The 20160-nt window shown below is 38.6% G+C and overlaps 2 protein-coding genes across 3 annotated transcripts; one reads left to right on the top strand and one right to left on the bottom strand.

Moving 5' to 3' along the window:
• Positions 1-88: 88 nt before the first annotated feature.
• On the top strand, positions 89-17698 carry rock2a (rho-associated, coiled-coil containing protein kinase 2a). Its single transcript, XM_077731488.1, has 33 exons — positions 89-984; positions 7178-7259; positions 7347-7447; positions 7630-7767; positions 7843-8103; positions 8218-8362; positions 8451-8589; positions 8714-8805; positions 8883-9042; positions 9127-9181; positions 9491-9579; positions 9660-9708; positions 10045-10180; positions 10326-10417; positions 10662-10908; positions 11048-11154; positions 11290-11449; positions 11641-11801; positions 11950-12134; positions 12212-12281; positions 12383-12486; positions 12816-13002; positions 13081-13174; positions 13246-13328; positions 13656-13847; positions 13927-14095; positions 14181-14248; positions 14759-14847; positions 15004-15082; positions 15750-16017; positions 16077-16290; positions 16557-16604; positions 16944-17698. The coding sequence occupies exons 1-33, from the start codon at positions 886-888 to the stop codon at positions 16945-16947; spliced, it is 4167 nt and encodes a 1388-aa protein (XP_077587614.1). The 5' UTR covers positions 89-885; the 3' UTR covers positions 16948-17698.
• A 713-nt stretch (positions 17699-18411) lies between these two features.
• On the bottom strand, positions 18412-20076 carry slc66a3 (solute carrier family 66 member 3). 2 transcript variants are annotated; one of them, XM_077730657.1, is made up of 7 exons: positions 19814-20076; positions 19540-19622; positions 19311-19380; positions 19188-19245; positions 18982-19102; positions 18870-18911; positions 18412-18728 (listed from the first exon to the last, which is right to left on the bottom strand). In XM_077730657.1, exons 1-7 carry the CDS (start codon positions 19957-19959, stop codon positions 18631-18633), a joined length of 618 nt encoding a protein of 205 aa, XP_077586783.1. In that variant the 5' UTR covers positions 19960-20076; the 3' UTR covers positions 18412-18630. The 2 variants fall into 2 exon arrangements, with proteins under 2 accessions (XP_077586783.1, XP_077586782.1); XM_077730656.1 differs by having other exon boundaries at positions 18870-19102.
• Positions 20077-20160: the final 84 nt, after the last annotated feature.

The following is a 20160-nucleotide window of genomic DNA, read 5'->3' as shown; positions in this document are numbered from 1 at the left end:
ATATCTAGCTCGATAGCAATGCATCTGTGCAGTTATCTATATTTTCCCAGCTCGTGCAGCAGCACGTGCATCATGGGAAATGAAGTTTTCCACGTGAATGGGAGGAGGCAGTCAGATACCAGACTGTGTTGCGTGAGTGTTTGCATGCGAGTTGGTGCATAGATGTGCGTTCATTGCTTGGTGATCTAGCCTTTTGTTGAATACGGACTTTTTTTACGAGTCAAGTCGCTTATCCGGACCTGAGATCGGTTCTACAATGCGAAAGGGAACCCAGGAAGAGAGCGCGTGCCCATTAAAAATTGAGCGCGGAAGAGCAGGCACGCTTCACCTCGTCCCTTCCTAACACTTGTGGCGTCAGCGAGCCTCAACTTTTGACAAGTCCTCATCGCCATTCGCTTTCATGAATGGGGTGAAGTGAAGCTCTTTTTGTTTGTTTATTTTCTTTCGTTTTTTAAGCAAGCGAGTAAGACGCGTTCACGGACGTCCAGTAAAAGAGAAGGGGGGCGAGGAGGGTGAAGAAAACGCCCCGCCGTCACTGCCTGTTGCAGTTATCTCCAAATTCAAACTTTATCGTCGACTTTCATTTAAAAAAATGCATCTCCCATTTTAACGGGAGATGAGATGGCATTTGGAATATCATCTTCGTCCCATCGAAAGGCTAACGTCTCTTTCTTTGTTAGGGGCAAGTTCTGGGAATATCTTCCCCTCCTCGTTTTTGCACGCTATTTTTCCCGTTAGGAAAACTATCCGGGTGGGCTCGGAGCCCCGAGGCGGCCTCGATAGGCCCGAAAAACTGACGTTTCACATGTAGATCCAAACGGATCGAGGACCAAGAAGCGAGTCTTGTCTTCGTGTACTATTAATTTGACGAGCCACGCCGTCGCCATGTCTCAGGGCGCTGAGAGGAGGATGGAAAGCCGGTTGAAGAAGTTGGAGGACATGATGAGGAACCCCAGATCTGCCCTAAATCTGGAAAGTTTGCTGGTAAGTCAAGTGGAAATCCTCATTTCCTGCATTATTCATAATGGGACTTGTACCTTGAGATGCGAGACATAAGCAAAGTCGAGATTTTTGACACGTGTGGTGAATTTGACATGATGTTAACTAGGGATGTTCACGATCTAATCGGGAATCGGGCACGATTTTTAGAGGATCGGAACAGGTAAAACGTTTTTAAATGTTAATTTAAAGTATTAACTTGTTGGCTGCCATTGACGGCTATATACGTCCAATCTATTTTGCCTATGAGGCCTTGCAGTGAGCTTTAGTGTGTAAATATGGAATTAGTAACTAGTGCCCACACATCCGGTGATGACATTCATTTTGGGTCAAATTGATCTATTGTAATTGACAGGGAACAAAAATGGCATTGGGTTTCTTTTCATATTTTATGATTTTAGATCATCTGCAATGCATTTTGATTTTTAAAAATATTTTTTCATGCATTTGGTGTGTTTGCTTTAAGAATAAATATTCACTGCATTTGAATGGATAATTTATTTGGATATATTGCCACTACATTTGTGATTTAATGGGCTATTTTTTTTACAATATATGTTGTTTGTCCTAACTAATATTTGTTATCCCGACAGGCCTAACTAAACCACAGTCAACAAGCAACATGCATGCATTTGGATGGATTTAACAAGTGAAAAATAAACCTAAACCTCTGGTAGACCTACATCTTGCTTTGCTCAATAGTCACTGGTTGGTGTTTACTTCCTGCATGTGAGTGGAGTGATGCAGGTGCTGAGTATTGGGGACAAAAATTTGAGTGGGAAGCATGCTTTAGTAGAGCAGACCGCAGTTTTCCATTTTTAGAAGACACTCTGCCTTCACTGGGATGCAAGTTGTCTACTAAGGCTTGTAGGATTCTAATAACAATTCAATGCATTCTTTCCGATCCCTTGCAAGGATGTGCTTATTTTCTGCATAGTGTATATATATTTATATTTTTTGCAATATACCTCAGTATTATTTTTGTTGTTTCTTAATCTTTCACTGCCATTTAATGATATAGACATCAATTCCTATTTCAATTGTAAATACTGGCATTGACTGATCAATATTTATTGCGATTGACAGTTCAAAATGGATTGGACGCCTATTGCCGCAATGCTATTAAATGTGTGAAAAAAAATATATATATTTTTTACCCAGCAATGATCCTCTGAAAATGAGCCGATTTCCAATAACATGATTGGATTTGAGAGCTCTTTATTTGCAATATTTTTTCAAAAGATATTGATCAGTAGTCACATAACCTGCTTTTCTACCATCTTGAAGTAAATGATCTCATTGGGTAAAAGGTTGCCGACTAATTATGGTGCACAAAGTCCTCTCACATAACAGTACAGTGTTTTTACATGTAGTATCTCTTATTATATGCAGTCGCTCTTTTCATCCCATAACTTGTCCCTCCCTTCAGGCCAATTAGACACGCTACAGGTACTTTTCCTCTAATACTTTTGAGCTTAACATCTTGGCACGCTTAGACGGTGAAAAGACACGGAATCACAAACTTCACAAGTGTGCGTTGCGTCTGTTTTTCTTACGCAGTGCCGCCATCTTTGCCAAATCACATGATACATCCTTTTTGATTAAAAGTAGCCCATGTAAACACCACTTAAATGTAAATCTTCCCCTAAGAGCATCGATGGGATCTTATTTGGAACTAAGGAACAATTCTAGTTGCATAAAAACGAAATCTTAATGCATTTTGGTTGTCATTCATCTTGAATTTATTGTTAATTCCTTGCATATCTTCTGTCTCTAACATCCCTTTCTATTTAGGTTACACGCTCCAGTCCACGTCTTCTTTCTCCCTATTCTGGCCGCACTTATGCTAAAGCCTTTTTTTTTCTATTGCAGCATTTCCTGTTCCCTCTCAGTCTGACTCGTGCACATTTTCACGTCCCTTATTGTGCAGAACCTCAAAGAGGTGTGGAAAGTCTCACCTCAACCTGATACTTAAACAAGACGTCCGCTTTTGTTTCCAGAGTATACTTGGGTTGTACTCAGACGAGCAACAACCCCACCGGTCCGTATCAGCGTGCTAGCAGGGAAAGAAACGCTGCCTTATAAGGCGCTCGGGATGGTGGCCCAGGTCAATTTTTTCCCCCCTTTTTGCAAAACAAGCTCGTCTCTCTACTCAGCACCTACTCTGGGGAGCCTGCTAGGCCTCTTTGTGGCCTTTTTTTGGTTCATTGCTCCACTCCAGTGAAGAAGACCTAGTGTCTGTCAGAGGTCCGAGTCCTTAATGCCTTGAAAATGTCACACTCTGCCTTAGTCATGTAGCTTTGCATTAGGAATAGCTCAATCCAGTAATCCCTCAATTATCACGTCTTCACTTATCACAAATTCACTACTAAGCATAAAAAGTGTGTGTATTTGTACGTGTTTATGGCACTGAAGAAAATTTCCTTTATTTCTTTTAGAGTTCATAAAAATTTGAAAATCTATGCTGAAACACTTAAGCGGAAGGAAAAAAAGTTATAATAGGGGTGATCCTGCTACTTTGCAATTTTTGATTATTGTGGCCATGTCTAGTCTACATTGACCGTAATATTCTAGGGCAGTGTTTTTCAACCTTTTTTGAGCCACGGCACATTTTTTACATTGGAAAAATTTGTGGCACACCACTAACCAAAAATTTTACAAAATGACACTCTGTATAGTATATTTACTACAGCACGGACACTGGACAATTACATCATATTTGCAGAAAACTATTAATAAATGTTAATTTAAAAAAAGGATATTGTATAATTTCTCAAGGCACACCTGACGATCTCTCACGGCACACTAGTGTGCCACGGCACAGTGGTTGAAAATCACTGTTCTAGGGAATACTATACTGGTGTAGTACCATGCAGTATCTTTGAATATCAGAAAACCACAGACGACATATATGCAGTTTTGTTGTTGTCAGATTTGCAAATGACTTATCTTGTGGATATTTTCAAGAGTTTTGCCACCTTCGTCTTCATGTATTTTTAGTTTTGGTTGAGGGCGTGAGTGAGCTGAGCTGAATACACGAGGCTCCCACACAGAACACATTATCTACCAACTGGTGAGACATAACCTCCCACCCACATTAGTTTTTTTTTTCCTTAAACAAACACCTATATGCTGCATGCACAGGTTTATATTCGCAAGCTTGTATGCAGTAAGCAGCAACCACAAATCAATACAAAATGTCCAGATCACATATTTTTGCATATGAGTTCGAGTCGCCTCATTTTGAGAATCTGCTGATGCATTGTTTACAAAATGTACGCTTTTTATTGATTATTTCTATTTTTTTTGGAACTAAAAACAACTGTGTGATTGTCCCACATTGTTGGAATAGTCTGCACATTTCTGTTGGAAGTTTATTGGATTTAACAAAAAACATTTGCAGTTGGAAAAACAAAGTTAACAAGGTTAGTTGGAGTGATGTCTCCATTTCAGATTATTAAGAGTCATTCAAGGTTGACCATGTCAGACTTCACTGTTCCTCCCATTGCTATATTTTTTCAGAACATTCCTCAGTTGACTGCTATTTTAATCAATTGTGGGTGCAAAAAATGCACAGGGCACGGGAGCATGGGACAGAAATCATTCAAATCTTAAGAGTTAGACTAACTTCTGCTGTCCCCTGTAGGCACATTTACTGTGCTATCTGAGAGCTTTTGCTGGATTCCTGCTGTTGTCTGTTATGGAGAGTTTATGGGCCATGCCAACCCCTGTCCCCCCTCCCACCCCTCACTCTGCTCAGCCCACCGTTTATCTTGACAACTATTTTTAAAACGTCTGGAATGCAATCAAAACAGTCACATTCATTCAATTGTTTTTGCGAGGCTGCTTGTTTTTCTTCTATTCGCCTACTGATGGCTTGTTAGATGAGCAGAATATACCCAGAGTTCCATGTTGAATGTTAAAAAGGTTTTATGGCAGAGTATAATATATTTATAGCTTGCTTATACTAGGACGTTGTCACTAAACATTGCTTTTTTTTTGCATTTCGCAGTAGTTGCCAGGCAACCGAGCAGAATGATTTGACTCGGGGGAACGAGTATCTTGACAGGATAGATATTCTTATCTTAATAGTAATATTTATGTGTGTAAAGTTGGATATTTTATATATATTGATATGTATATGTCTCTATGTCTTATTTAAAAAATGCAAAGACCATAAGGTGGCTGCAGCTGATTCACAATTGCTCTGCAAGTTCTTGTCTGGTTATTAATATTAATAGAAAGCTGTTCACCCACGTAGTTGACGAATGGTCTTGAGAATCTTTTCAGCATTTCAGGACATTTTATTAATCATTTCAACACACTGTACTACTTAATTCTTCTCTCCCAACTACTCCTAGTTGACACATTTCTTTATATATATAATGAAGTGATTATCTGCTTTTGTTTGCATTTGAGGTTTAATTTAGAGGAAATGTTTTTTAGGGGAAGAAATATTTACATAATAATTTCCTCTTTTTCTTATACAGATTTTAATATATTTTAATACAGTTATTCTTTTCAAGCCTAGAACACGACGACTAGATTCACGTCTAAGGTCAGAGTGAGCTTTCGGTGTTAGTGAGCAAGAGTTTGTTTGGACAGTGATTTCAAACATTGTAGCACTGTACTTTGGAATCCTCTGGGTAATGGGCAACCGGCCATTTTTCTTATTTCTTTTTGCTCACAGCAGCCCAAACCTGACACATTTTATTGAATTGACCCAGTATTCAGAAAAAAAGCTCCCACATTATCCCAAAAAAAAATAGAGCGCACCTTCCTTTTTTTATATATGTATTTTTTATTTACTTATTTATTTTTTATTTTTTATCACTTGCAGGTGTACTTTTATGGCAAGATGCACGTGGTAGTAGATCTAGGCCATAATATTATGATTGAGGAAGTTGCATTTTCATTAGATAGGCCCTGTAAGAATGACGTTATGAATTCATTATTTTATCCTCCTTAGAACTTAATATCAGAGGCTAATTAAAGTAAATTAAGGAAAGAGACTAACTGGTGTTGATATCACAATTTAATCAGTTAACTTTAATTATCACCATTTATTATGGGCTGTAGTACTTGCTTTAAATCATTAATGATGTGAATTTGGCACCCCAAAAAAATATTTTTATTCACCAATTGGAAATTAAATACATTTTCCTACTATAATATGTAGAAATAGAATAAATTGCCTTCTCCTGTATCATTGTAGGTCTCCATTTTTTTGTCATGACTAAACCACCGCAATGCACTTAACCACAGAATTAATGCATTTGGCTTGTATAGCATTTAAGCATTGCATGGAAATATACCATCATGGCTAGTATGGAGTACTTTTTTTGGCTTTTGCAAATTTCTGAGGGTAAGATAGCAACCAAATGTGGTCGCAGAGGAAATGAGTTGCACACAGGGACTGTCTTTATGTCATAGTGAAATTATCTGAAAAACACGGGGCGGGGTGGATCATTTCCTGGATTGCTTTTTGGGAGATCCTACTGCATGTACTGTATTTTTTGTATTTGCACAAACACAGACGGACACACACACACACACATGCACACACACCCTCCCTGTGTGCCCTTCTCCGCCCACTGCATGTGTATTATTTTCCCTTAAATAGTAGCTTTGTGTGAGGTTAGTCCTTTAATGGGGAAGTGCCGTTTTGAACTGGTGAAACTAAAGCCACTGACTGCATCCGAGTCGGAAACATTTGGGGGAAAAGTGACAGGCGGCTTAGATAAGATGCTGCAGGGAAACAAAATAAAAAGGGACAAATGGAGAAAGGCTCTGTCGCCATATTTTCTGGTGTGAACACTCGGGTTATCGTTTTATTTTTATTTTTTGACAACCTATGTTTGTGTTTAAGATAAGTCAAGAGAAAGGGATTGTTGTTAAACTTGCAGGATGTGTGTTTTTTTTAATATGAAACGGAAAAGGTGATTACATTTTAAAGGTGATAAGGTTAGGAATTGAATTTCTGAATGACTTGATAATGGATTTAGTTTAGTTTGCAGGTGATATGATGAAAAGAGGCAATTATCTTAGTGGTTAGAAATATAGTATGGTTTAATTTTGCCTAATGTTTTCTCAACTTAACCCCAGACCTCATTTTTGGATTAGTATGTTTTTCAATAGGTTGATCTTTCCTGTTTTTTTCTATCTTTTTTCATTCTAGGACTCCTTAAATGCTGTGGTCCTAGATTTGGACTATCCTGCACTTCGCAAGAATAAAAACATTGAAACCTTTTTAAATAGATGTAAGTTTTTTTTCAACTATTTTCTCAATACAATTTGGTGCTTTTATCAACCATGTTGACCATACTAATGACCATTTTTTTTATCAGACGAAAATGTGATAAAACAAGTCCGAGATCTGCAGATGAAGTCAGATGACTTTGATAGAGTTAAAGTGATTGGCCGAGGAGCTTTTGGTGAGGTTCAGTTGGTGAGTTAAAAGCATGATTTTACTTGAAATTCAAAATCTAATTTCCTATTGATGAAACACCAATGCAACTTTGCCTACATAATATAGAAACAAAACATTTTTTCTGCCCTCAATGAAAGCATCCTACATTTTTTAATATAGTATACTCTCAACTATACATAATATCATACACTTTTATTCAGGTTAGGCATAAAGCCTCCCGGAAAGTCTACGCCATGAAGCTTCTTAGCAAATTTGAGATGATCAAACGCTCAGACTCCGCCTTCTTCTGGGAAGAAAGGGACATCATGGCCTTTGCCAACAGTCCGTGGGTGGTGCAGGTATCATATTCAAACCACTGTCTACTGGGAATACTGTAGTATTTGAAGTAATCTTGACTTTTTTGCTTCGCCTAGTTGTGCTGCGCCTTCCAAGATGAGCACTACCTCTACATGGTGATGGAGTACATGCCGGGTGGTGACCTGGTCAACCTCACCAGTACTTACGACGTGCCAGAGAAATGGGCCAAGTTTTACACGGCTGAGGTAGTGATGGCTCTGGATGCTATTCACTCCATGGGCTTCATTCACCGGGATGTTAAGCCGGATAACATGCTGCTGGACAGACACGGGCATCTGAAGCTCGCTGACTTTGGAACCTGCATGAAAATGGACTCGGTGAGTTTTTGGGGGCCTGTGTATTGATTGGATGGATTCCTATAGCACAGTGCCACCTTAAAAGACTGAAATGTTCAATGATTTAATTGTGATTTATTTATTTTTTTGTTACAGACTGGTATGGTACATTGTGATACAGCCGTAGGAACCCCTGACTACATTTCTCCCGAAGTACTGAAATCCCAGGGAGGTGATGGATATTATGGGAGAGAATGTGATTGGTGGTCCGTTGGGGTTTTTATCTTTGAATTACTTGTTGGTCAGTGCATCTTTTACCCTTTTTAAGTGACATTTTTAATTGAGAAATTAGTGGTATCAACTCATAAATCATTTTTGGGTGATGGCAGGTGACACGCCTTTCTACGCTGACTCTCTTGTGGGAACCTACAGTAAAATTATGGATCATAAAAACTCCCTCAACTTTCCAGATGATGTAGAGATCTCCAAAGATGCAAAGAATATTATTTGTGCCTTCCTAACTGATAGGTAAGAAAATAAAAAGTCAAAAACTAGTACTATTCATCCACTGTACTGACAAATTTTAATATTTAGTCTAGTTTTTAGTATTTTTTTACCAATTACGGGGGTCAATTTGGTTTGGTCTTTACAGGGAGGTGCGATTGGGACAGAATGGCGTCGAAGAGATTAAGCGACACCCTTTTTTCAAGAACGACCAGTGGACATTTGACACCATCAGAGACAGTTAATATCCCTTCATCGAATTAGATGGAACTCAAACCAAGTCCAAATATATATATATTTTTTTTTCTTCTCTTTAGCCGTGGCACCCGTGGTCCCAGAGCTCAGCAGTGACATCGACACCAGTAACTTCGACGAGATTGAAGAAGACAAAGGGGATGTAGAGACGTTCCCCACACCTAAGGCCTTTGTTGGAAATCAACTCCCCTTTGTGGGCTTTACGTACTTCAAAGAAGACCAGTAAGTCATGAGTTGACATTTTGGAGTGTTGCTGTCAACACACATTTACAATTGACATTTTTTTTTTTTGGTTTGTTATTTTAGGCTACTAAATGCTTCCAACAACTCTTCATGTATTAACGATAATTCAAAGGGCGAGGTAAGTCAACTCAATTTCATGTGGGCCGGACAATTTTAGATATAACATTTAGATTTTTTTTAATAAATGGATTAAGGCCCTGAATTAAAAGCCCTATTTTTTATAGATCTAAAACAATGTTTATTTGAGCTTTTTATGTATATTTTTTGATTTTACAAAAAAATTGAGACTAAAAACACAAAAATGGATTAAAAAATGACAATTATATATTATAAATTTAATATACATCTCTACTCTTCTTTGAAATTTGATCCTAAAACATAAAGTTTTGGTTCATCTCTACTAAGTGTATATTATTTTTTTTCTCAGTCCCTAGCAATGCAAAAGAAGCTTCACAACTTGGAAATTCAACTCAATAATGAGAAGCAAGCCAAAGATGATCTCGAGCACAAATTCAGGTGAATAGACTTTAGTTAAAAACATTAAATAGTCCATTAGACTATCATTTCTGATAACAATTTGTCTCTTATCTTTTCAGAGCTGCCACTAGTCGTGTTGACAAAGTGTCCAAGGAACTTGAAGACGAGGTAGAATAACAACACATTTGAAAAACTTGCTTTCTCCAGTGATTTTACCTGAATAGCTTTTATTGCATTTATATTGCTGGTGCTTACAATCCAGTTCTCCCCTTTTTGGATGATTAAGTTTTATACCCTCAATTAATTTTCATGGCTTTTTTAGTTTTAGTTTCATTTCAGTTGGAAGGTAGTGCTTTTGAAATGGTATCAACAACGTCAAATGCATACAGGGTGTGGGAGAACCAATTTTATTCTCGTTTAGCGTCAATAAAAAAATCACATGACTCTAAAGTTAATATTGGAAGATGTGATGCAATAGAGTGACTCATATCAAGACTGCTTTAGGTGAGCGTCAGGAAGAATTTGGAGTCCAGCCTGAGGCAGTTGGAGAGGGAAAAGGCCCTTCTGCAACACAAGAGCATGGAGAGCCACCGGAAGGCGGAGAGTGAAGCTGACAGAAAACGCTGTCTGGAAAATGAAGGTGATGGCAAAGAATTAAATATATGCCGTCTTTACATCTTTTTTTAAATTCATTCCTATGACATTGAAAGTGATAAACGCTTAATATTCATTTAAAATTTTTGGACAATCCTGGTCTATAATGTTGTCACACTTTTGCATTGCAGTAAATAACCTCCGTGATCAGCTGGATGACTCGAAAAGAAGAAATCAAAATTCACATATTTCCAATGAGAAGAACATTCATCTACAGAAACAGGTTAGTTAGTCAAAAAAAAAAAACAAGAATAAGCCACACTTGACTTTTTCACAACCAGTCAAGTTATGAAAAAAAGTGCGACTTATAGTCAGGAAAGTACGGTGGTACTTCATTTGCAACCTTTTATAAGCACGCATTGGTTTGAGAATCTTTACACATTCCTGACAATACCTGAATCTGCTAATATTTTATAGTGAACCTTCAATGGGTTTTAGTCAATTTGGATTTTTTTTTTTTCTTCCAGTTGGAAGAAGCCAACAAATTGCTCCGTGCCGAATCGGAGTCTGCGACCAGGCTGCGTAAGACCCAGACAGACAACAGCAAACAGTTGCAACAGCTGGAGGCAAACATGCGAGACCTGCAGGACAAATGCTGCTTATTGGAACGCAGCAAGTTAAGCCTGGAGAAGGAATGCATCACCTTGCAGGCTGCCCTGGAGACTGAACGCAGGGAGCAGAGTCAGGGCTCAGAGACCATCAGTGACTTAATGGGTTAGTGATACTCATACAACGGTAACTCTACTTGGGAAATTCATTGATTAGCCAAATGCTTTCGTAACTTGAAATTTCCCTAATAGCAGTAGTGGGTAGTGAATTTAATTTATATTTAATCACCATTACTATCTTGTAGGACGTATCTCTGGCCTGGAGGAGGAAGTACAGCAGCAGAAACGAGCATTCTCCAAAATGGAGACTGAGAAAAGGCACCTTCAGGAAAAGCTCACTGATTTGGAAAAGGTATTATCAAATTTGCAATGATTTAAAAAGTGTTTATGCTCTTTCTACCATGTTATTTTCTTGATTCTTGACTTTTGGCTTGCAGATTTTGGGGCTTGGTACGATGTGTTGAAATTTGTTTGCATGTGTACACAGGAAAAAAGCAATAAAGAGATCGATATGACCTATAAGTTGAAGGTGCTACAGCAAGGGCTGGAGCAGGAGGAGAGCTCCCATAAAGCCACCAAGGCTTTGCTGGCAGACAAAAACAAGATAAAAGTAACCATTGAAGGTGCCAAATCAGAGTCTATGAAGGGTAAGCCACATTCAGTTGGAATTCAGTGAAGTCTAAAATGTAGTCTAACATGGCCATGTAATAGGTTATGGTATAGTAGAGTAAGATTATGGGCTACTCTAACCACCTCTAATGAATATTAAAGTATTTCTTGCTTTGGGCCATGTTCGTTATGATATAAAATATTCTGATGTATCTTCTATGTAATGCAGAGATGGAGCAGAAGCTTGCAGAGGAACGCGTCGCCAAACTGCGGCTGGAGAACAGAATACTCGAACAGGAAAAGCACAGCAGCTTGATGGATTGTGACTATAAACAAGCTCTTCAAAAGCTGGATGAGTTGCGCAGACACAAAGACCACCTCACGGAAGAGGTGAATCATCATTTTGACCAAATGTGCCGCACAAGAAGATCAGACGTGACAAAAAATAGAAAATATTTGTGGTCCGAGAGCGGCCACGTCAACCATGTACAAAGCCTTTCCGTATTTAGTAGCGCATTTGTGTTTTTGCTGTCTGCAGGTAAAGAATCTGACGCTGAAGATTGAGCAGGAGACCCAAAAACGCAACCTGACTCAGAACGATCTGAAGGTCCAGAACCAGCAACTCAACTCTTTGCGAACGTCAGAAAAGCAGCTGAAGCAGGAAACAAATCACCTACTGGACATTAAACGCAGCTTGGAAAAGCAGAACCTTGAGCTGCGCAGGTCGCTTCCGTTTGTGTTTATTTTTTAGTTTTTTTATGCCATTTTTAATGTTGAAAATGTCCTTGTTTTGTCAACAGAGAAAGACAAGACACAGATGGACAATTGAAGGAGCTGCAAGACCAATTAGAAGCGGAACAGTATTTTTCTGTGAGTCTGATCCCCCTAAAAGACACAGACGTTTGGTCGCTGGACGTTTGACAACATGACAGTCATTTTTTTTTATTTACTTGTGTTTTTGTATATTCCAGACTTTGTATAAGACACAGGTTCGTGAACTAAAAGAGGAATGTGAGGACAAGAACAAACTTTTCAAAGAAGTCCAGCAGTCTCTCCAGGAACTTCAAGAAGAGAGGTGTTTTAACTTTTCAAAACTTTTTCATGTCTTTTTAGTATTCTGGACAAACCAAAGGGTTTCCAAAGGGTCACAAAAACACTTTAATCTTGTAATTACTCCTCTTAATTAACTGTCTTAAAAGGTCATTAAAATTAATTCAATTTGATATTGTATTTCTAATAGCAGCTTCTAGTGGTGCGGTGTAACAATTTTTTGAAATGATCAGAAGAATACATTGTGTTTGCACTTGCATGATATTTTAAGGTTGCCCCCAAAAATCTAATTGAGTCATTCTTGTTCATTCATGTTATAACAACAGACCAGATAACTTAATTTTGTAATTTCAGGGATTCTCTGGCCGCCCAGCTCGAAATCACGCTAACCAAAGCCGACTCCGAGCAGCTGGCTCGCTCTATTGCCGAGGAGCAATACTCTGACCTAGAGAAGGAAAAAATAATGAAGGAGCTGGAGTTAAAGGAGATGATGGCTCGCCATCGTCAGGATTTGTCAGAGAAGGACATCACAATCAATTCGGTACATTTTGAAATATACATTTTTAAGGCTTTTTGTGCCATGTTATCGATTACCTTGCAATCTTGTTTGATTTCCCAGTTGGAAGAAACCAATAGGACCCTCACCAGTGACATCGCCAACTTAGCCAATGAGAAGGAGGAGCTCAACAACAAAATGAAGGAGTCTGCAGAAGGTATTGGAGATTTTTTTTAAACCTATTTGAAATTAGGACTAATTTTTGCCTCATTTTTTTTTGGAATACAGAATCAGAGAAGTCCAATGATTGGGAGCAGCAGAAGACCATGTTAGAGAAGCAACTCCAGTCAGAGAGAACACTTAAAACTCAGGTTTGTTATGTAGCGTAAGATGATGTCCAATAATGGTCATATTAAGCCAAGAGTGTCAGACTCGGGTTGGTTCGCGGGCCAAGTTAATGTCAACTCAATTTCATGTGGGCCAGACCATTTTAGATATAATATTCAGATTTGCTTTGACAGAAAATCGGCACTCATGATGTACGTTCCAGGGCCACACAAAATGATGCGGCAGGCCAGATTTGGCCCCCGGGCCGCCACTTTGGCACCTGTGTATTAAGCTTTCAAACATGTTTCATGCCAATCTGTCTCTCTCATGTGGGTATGTTGTTATAAAAAAAACACTATGTACATCAACAGGCTGTCAATAAGCTGGCAGAGATCCTGAATAGGAAGGAGATGCGTGTTGGAAGTAGTCGCCGTGGTAACGACACAGACATGCGGCGCAAGGAGAAGGAAAACAGAAAGCTGCAGCTGGAACTCAGATCGGAGAAGGAAAAGCTCAACAGCACCATCATCAAATATCAGAGAGAGATCAATGAAATGCAGGCAGTCAGTACACTTTTCAGAATAATATTTACATATATATATAATATATAATAATACTACCGTTTGTAATTGCACTTTGTAGCAACTGGCAGACGAGAGTCAGATGCGAATTGAGCTCCAAATGGCTCTGGACAGTAAAGACAGTGACATCGAGCAGCTGAGGAATCTCCTCCAGTCACTCAGCGTGCAGTCCATGGACTCTGCCAGTATCGGTAGTGGACCCGAGTTTGATACTGATGATGCCTTGACAGGTAAATATAACAATTATACTAGAATTCCCATGCAATTAATTTGTTCTTGACTTGGAGAGAGATTTAAGGCTTTTTTCCCTTTTAGAAACAAGGCTTGAAGGTTGGTTATCTCTTCCTGTGCGTAACACCAAGAAGTTTGGATGGGAGAAAAAGGTAAACTTTTGAAACAGATTAACATGTTAAATCAGGGGTAGGGAACTTGAGCTCGGGAGCCATATGTGGCTCTTTTGATGGGTGTATATGGCTCTCCGCCTTTTTAAATTATAATTTTTCTTCATTAGACTCTTCTGCATGGATCCTCTCATTGATACTCATTGATTAGCAACAGTGAAATCATGTTTTTAAAAGAATTCAGACTTTTTTTTCTTACTTTCAAAGTGGTGAAGTGAATAATAAATGCTCACATTTTCATGTATTTTTTTACTTTTAAATTCTGAGTATGGCTCTCAAGGAATAATGTTTGAAAATATGAATTGTTTATGGCTCTCTTTGTCAAAAAGGTTCCCGACCCTTGTGTTAAATTAATGGACATTTGAGATCAAACTGAAAATAACCCACCACAAAATCTGTTTGCTGTTGGCCCAAAAGTCAAATGTTTCTACCAAGAGAGTTATTAAGATGGCTGACATATTCACATTTGTCCCATGTTCTCTTTTGCTCTAGTATGTTGTCGTGAGCAGCAAGAAGATTCTTTTCTACAAGAGTGAGCAAGACAAAGAGCAGTCCATTCCTTATATGGTGCTTGATATAGAGTGAGTAACTTAATCATAGCACCGAGAAAAAGGGACCTTTGCCAATTTCATGAGTAATTCTTAAGAGTGACACATGTATCGCTCGCTTGCTTGTGCGACGGGGGCGTGTCTGATGATCTTTTTGATTTTTTTTCTTTCTTCTATTTTCCTCCATAGTAAACTGTTTCATGTGAGGCCTGTCACACAAACAGACGTGTACCGAGCTGATGCCAAAGACATTCCGAGGATTTTTCAGGTCTGTACGAGGAATTGCAGCTTCTCTCTCTGTTTTGTTTGGCTTCCTAAACATGAACAGTATGTTGACCAGGAATCAAAATTTCCGCTTTTGCTTCCCTGTTTACATTTGTATGAGTCACTAAGATTGGACACACACTCAAATTTCCCATAATATTTAATGTAACTATTTACATTTTTTTTTACACTGCTTTTATCCTATTTTCATTGACATATTGAAATGAACAACATCAACTTGATTTCATGTGGGCCGGACCATTTTAGATATAATATTTTGATTTCTTTTTTTTTATAAATTGATTAAATGAACTCGATTAAAGGCCCTGAATATCCAGTTTTTTTATAGATCTCGAACAATGTTTATTTGAGCTCTTTTTTATATATTTTTAGATTTTACAAAAGGATTTTTGAACTAAAAACTGATAAAATTGATTAAAAAATGACAATGATTGATTTAAAAGAAGGAAAATCAGGGAATTTAATATACATCTATACTCTTCATTTTAATTTAATCCTAAAACTGAAAGTCAGCACTCATGATTTACTTTCCAGGGCCACACAAAATGATGCAGCGGGCCAGATTTGGCCCCCGGGCTGCCACTTTGACACATGTGCTTTAGAATAATCAATGATCAACATCAATCTTTCCTTGCCGTTCTGCTCCTCAGATTCTTTACGCCAACGAAGGCGAGAGCAAAAAGGAACCTGAATTTCCCGTGGAGCCGCTACCGATGGGTGAAAAGTCCAGCTACATCTGCCACAAAGGCCACGAGTTCATTCCCACGTTGTATCACTTCCCCACCAACTGCGAGGCATGCACCAAACCCCTGTGGAACATGTTCAAGCCTCCACCTGCTTTGGAATGTCGGCGCTGCCATATTAAGTGCCACAAGGACCATATGGACAAGAAAGAGGAGATCATAGCTCCTTGCAAAGGTAACAAATTCCGATTGCCATAATTCGAATCACTTTAAAAAAGCATGGTGTATCTTTAGTGAACTATGACGTGTCGACGGCCAAAACCCTGCTGCTGCTCGCCATCTCTCAAGAAGAGCAGCAGAAATGGGTGAGCAGACTGGTCAAGAAGATACCCAAGAAGCCACCGCCTCCTGAGAATTTTGCTCGCTCCTCGCCACGCGCATCCATGAAAGTTCAACCCAGTCAGTCCATTAGGAGACCCAGTCGACAGATTCCCCCCAACAAGAGCAGGTAAGCTTTGTGAACTAATTGATTCCAAGTTTGACATGTCTGTACAGTGAAAACGCCACATTTTTACAACTTTTTCTTGATCTTTCCACTTTTATTTTTGGTTTGATATTTCATTTTGTATAGGCAAAATATGCTCCTTTATTAATATTATTTTTTGTATTTTTTTCTATTCAGCTTCTTGGTCAAAGGAAATAAATCCGAATGCTTTTAATGCTAAAAAAAAAAGTTTGTACCACCAAAAAAAAATGTTTCTTCCATCTTACTAGATCAAATGGCTTCAAATTGATGCGTGAAGACTCCAGTAGTGGACTATGGTACAGAATAATTTCTCCGATATTTCATGTCAGGTCATCGTGTGGTGGTGGGCAAAGTTCACGTTGGGATCGGTGGGTGCATGTACCAAAACACAAAGCTGGTGTTTTTTTGTTGTCACAACCAATTGTGGTGTCACAACAATCCTGGTTGTTGTGTCACAACCAGAAAACCAATTCTAGTTGTGATATAACAACCAGAATTCGTCACTGCCAGCCTTCTCATTCTCAGTTGAATAGGATTTGATGTGCACGCGCATCAATGGGAGTGGAAGACAGTATACTAGTTACAGTACTAAGATCATTTTTAAAAAGAACTTTTTGTCTCTTGTCTCAATTTAGCTAACCACGTGCAGGAGCGCCTCTCGCGCAAGGTGCATCTCGAAGACGGTCCGTCTTAAAGACGGCATTACAACGCTCTTCTGTCCAATCAGCACGCTCAACTTCACTTGCTTCACGCCACGAGAGCTCATCTCTTCGGCCGTAATACGGCTCGACGAATCTAAGAGTATTCGACGCGGACATTAAAGTGAGTCTCGGGGAGGGGCTTTTTGGTTGGTCAAAACTTGATTGAAGAACCCTCTTCTTATCCTCCTCCTCCTCCTTGTGCATCGTGGCCAAAATACATATTACAATAACAAATAGAACGAAGGTTTCTTTTGGAAAACTACACTCGTAATAATAATGAATTAATTTTGGAAATTGTTGAGCAACGTCAACATTCAGTGTAGCTTTCAAGTGTCTGCATACATGGTAGAAACCTGAAGAAGAGACACCGCAGTGCTGCTCACTGCGGTGTGGTCAGTCCTATGTGAGAACTGATTTAAATGAAGGCTCCCCTCCCTCAATGAAATCCCAGCAGCCGGCCGGCACTGCCAGTTCTGAGTTCTATTGTTTACCGAATTGAAGGGATCCTTTCTCGTTGCTTTCCTGATCCGAGATCAGCAACCACTGTCGTGTGAATGTAAAAAACTGGGACGTACCAGAGACAAGACACAAGCATTGTATTCCTTGGATCCAAACTTACTTGACTGAAGCGCTCTGTTGATTTAAAAAAAATCTAAATAAATAAATGGAAAAAAAGTGAGTGAATGACATCGCAAGTCCGCTTTTTGTCAAACACTTCTCCACCGCGACAAAGAAAGAAAGACGTCACGTCGTGTCATTCGCCACTTAGAAAAAAGAAGTGAACCAATAAGCACAGTCAAAATCTAGTGAACACACCGAGCGGCACTATTTGATTCCATTTTTTTTTCTTTCTTCAAAGTGATTGTTGTGATATTATTGTATTAAAAGTAAGCAGGCGCTTAGGTTTGGGCACATGTTGTGTGGATGTGGCTTTGATAGCAAGTGGAAAGACACTTCTTTAACAATCAAGCATGTTTTATACATAAGAATATACGCAGTATATATTTTACATGCATTACAGAGCACATATTTATACAGCTGTGTCCACTTTGTATTAAGGGCTTTACATCCAAGACTGCATGTTGTCTGCCAAACCGTTCTCTGTAATGACGACGTCAACAATAAAGATGTGGATGTGCTTTTTTTGATCCATTTTTTCCCCTCTCTTTGTTGAAACACCACATATTATATACATTATGAGTTTAGACTATTTTTGAATAGTATTAAGCCCAGTATAAAGAAGATGAGTAAAAAAATCCATCTTTGTGGTTAATGAAAATGAGCACTACTCTCCAAATACAGTATTTCTATTATATATCTAGTGAGACAGATATAGTAATGGTACTTTAAAATCAGTGCAAGTGTATTTTTTGTTGCAGAAACTAGACAAGAAGTCATGGAATTCAAGTAAAAGGTAAGCTTTATTTCAGTTTTTTTTCAGGAAAATAATACAATAGAAAAATCAATGGCAGTAATAAAGCATGTGTTTATTTATTTTTTGTACATTGGAATGTTCTTAGAAAAATATTTTATTTTAAAAAAAGGGTGCACATTTTTCAGGTGTAAAAGCTAACTTGCCACACTTAATCTTACTCCAATGTAACATTACATTGAAAAATGTTCAGTCTTGTTTAATGGAGCCACGTCGTCTTCTGTAATAGAGCACGCTGAGAAGGACCCACAGGTTCAGCAAGGTCATGACAATGAAGCGCACCAGAACTGCACTCAAAGAAAAAGCTGTTTTTAAATCCGCAAACAGATTCTGGCATTCTTTTCATCAAAAGTTGGAATAAACATTATATCTTCTGTCATTGACATCAGATCAATTATTCAACGTATAATAACAACATATTATTTTACCTTGCACATCTCCAGTGGTCACCACAGTGGTATAAATGCGTGCTGTAAAGAAAAGTGCAGAGATTCAACCATAAGCTGAAAAAAAGGTAAACAATTCTCTTGTTTGACTTACTTGCACATGTATAGGTGGCCAGTGCCCAAGTAAGGGCACTGACATGCCCGGCATCCTTTGACGTCCAAAGACATTGCAGTTGTGCAAATTTACTGGCACCGCTAATGAACGTGCAAAGGCTCTGCAAAAAAGCAAAGACAATATATGTAGAAATATATTAGACAGGGTTGACTTGAGCCTTGGACGTATTATTGTTGTTTTTTTACCATTGCAAAATCGATGATCCATTTTTGCACTGTCAATAGCCGCCAACCCACGACAAAGCTGAACATATGACATTAAGGTGCATGAAAAACTCTTGTAAAAGACACTATGTGGCAAAAGGATACACAACACTGTACACCAGGCTGTGCTGCAGTCGGCCATCGTAGTAAAAAATCAAGAGCAGGAGAACTACATCTGAGGAGATAAAGGTAAAAATTATACTTGTATAATGACAATAAAAGCATTCAATTCAATATAATAGTATTTTCAACAGATGCTTTCTTTTTTAGGAACATGTTCTATTGGGTTTAAGTCGGTTGGGGTACTTTTGCATCTGCTAAAGTCTCACTTCACCTTGAGCAATGAGAATTGGATATTCCAAGTAAGTTGGAGGTGGGTATTCATAATACATCTGGTATGTCACAAAAACAATGTACCTGTGAAGTAGAAAAGTGCAAGTTTAGTGCTGAAATTCAACATTCATAAAAATGCAGTCATGCATCACAGCTGGATCAACCCATTCATGCATGAACCATGATTTGTTGAACCCTTACAGAGCATTCATTTAACTCATCGGCTTCCATTGACGATGCATTTTACGAATGTAGTAGTATATATGTTTACTTACCCGATAAGTTCAAGTACTAGACTTGGGAGGCTGACTCCAGTCGTGGTTTTAGCTCGCAGAAGGACAAAGATCTGCGGGAACTTTAGCACCATGCACACTAGCAACGTCGAAAAATTGGCCACGTGGAACAAAGTGTCAGATTCCATCGTGTTATAAATAATTATAACCAAACTTGACCTAAATAAGTATCAATCACACAGTGATGCTGATGCGCTCGCTCCTCTTTCGATGTGAGTATGTTTTCCTTTACGACATTACAAAATAAAAGAAATGAGCGCTCATAATGCTTCACTCACGGCGTTCATGAACATTACTGCCAGGAAGGTTTTTAATTTTGAAGGCGAATA

The sequence above is a fragment of the Stigmatopora nigra genome, chromosome 13, assembly GCF_051989575.1.
Source record: "Stigmatopora nigra isolate UIUO_SnigA chromosome 13, RoL_Snig_1.1, whole genome shotgun sequence".
NCBI lineage: Eukaryota > Metazoa > Chordata > Actinopteri > Syngnathiformes > Syngnathidae > Stigmatopora > Stigmatopora nigra.
The sequence above is the reverse complement of the archived record's forward strand: the minus strand, read 5'-3'. Positions and strand labels throughout refer to the sequence as shown.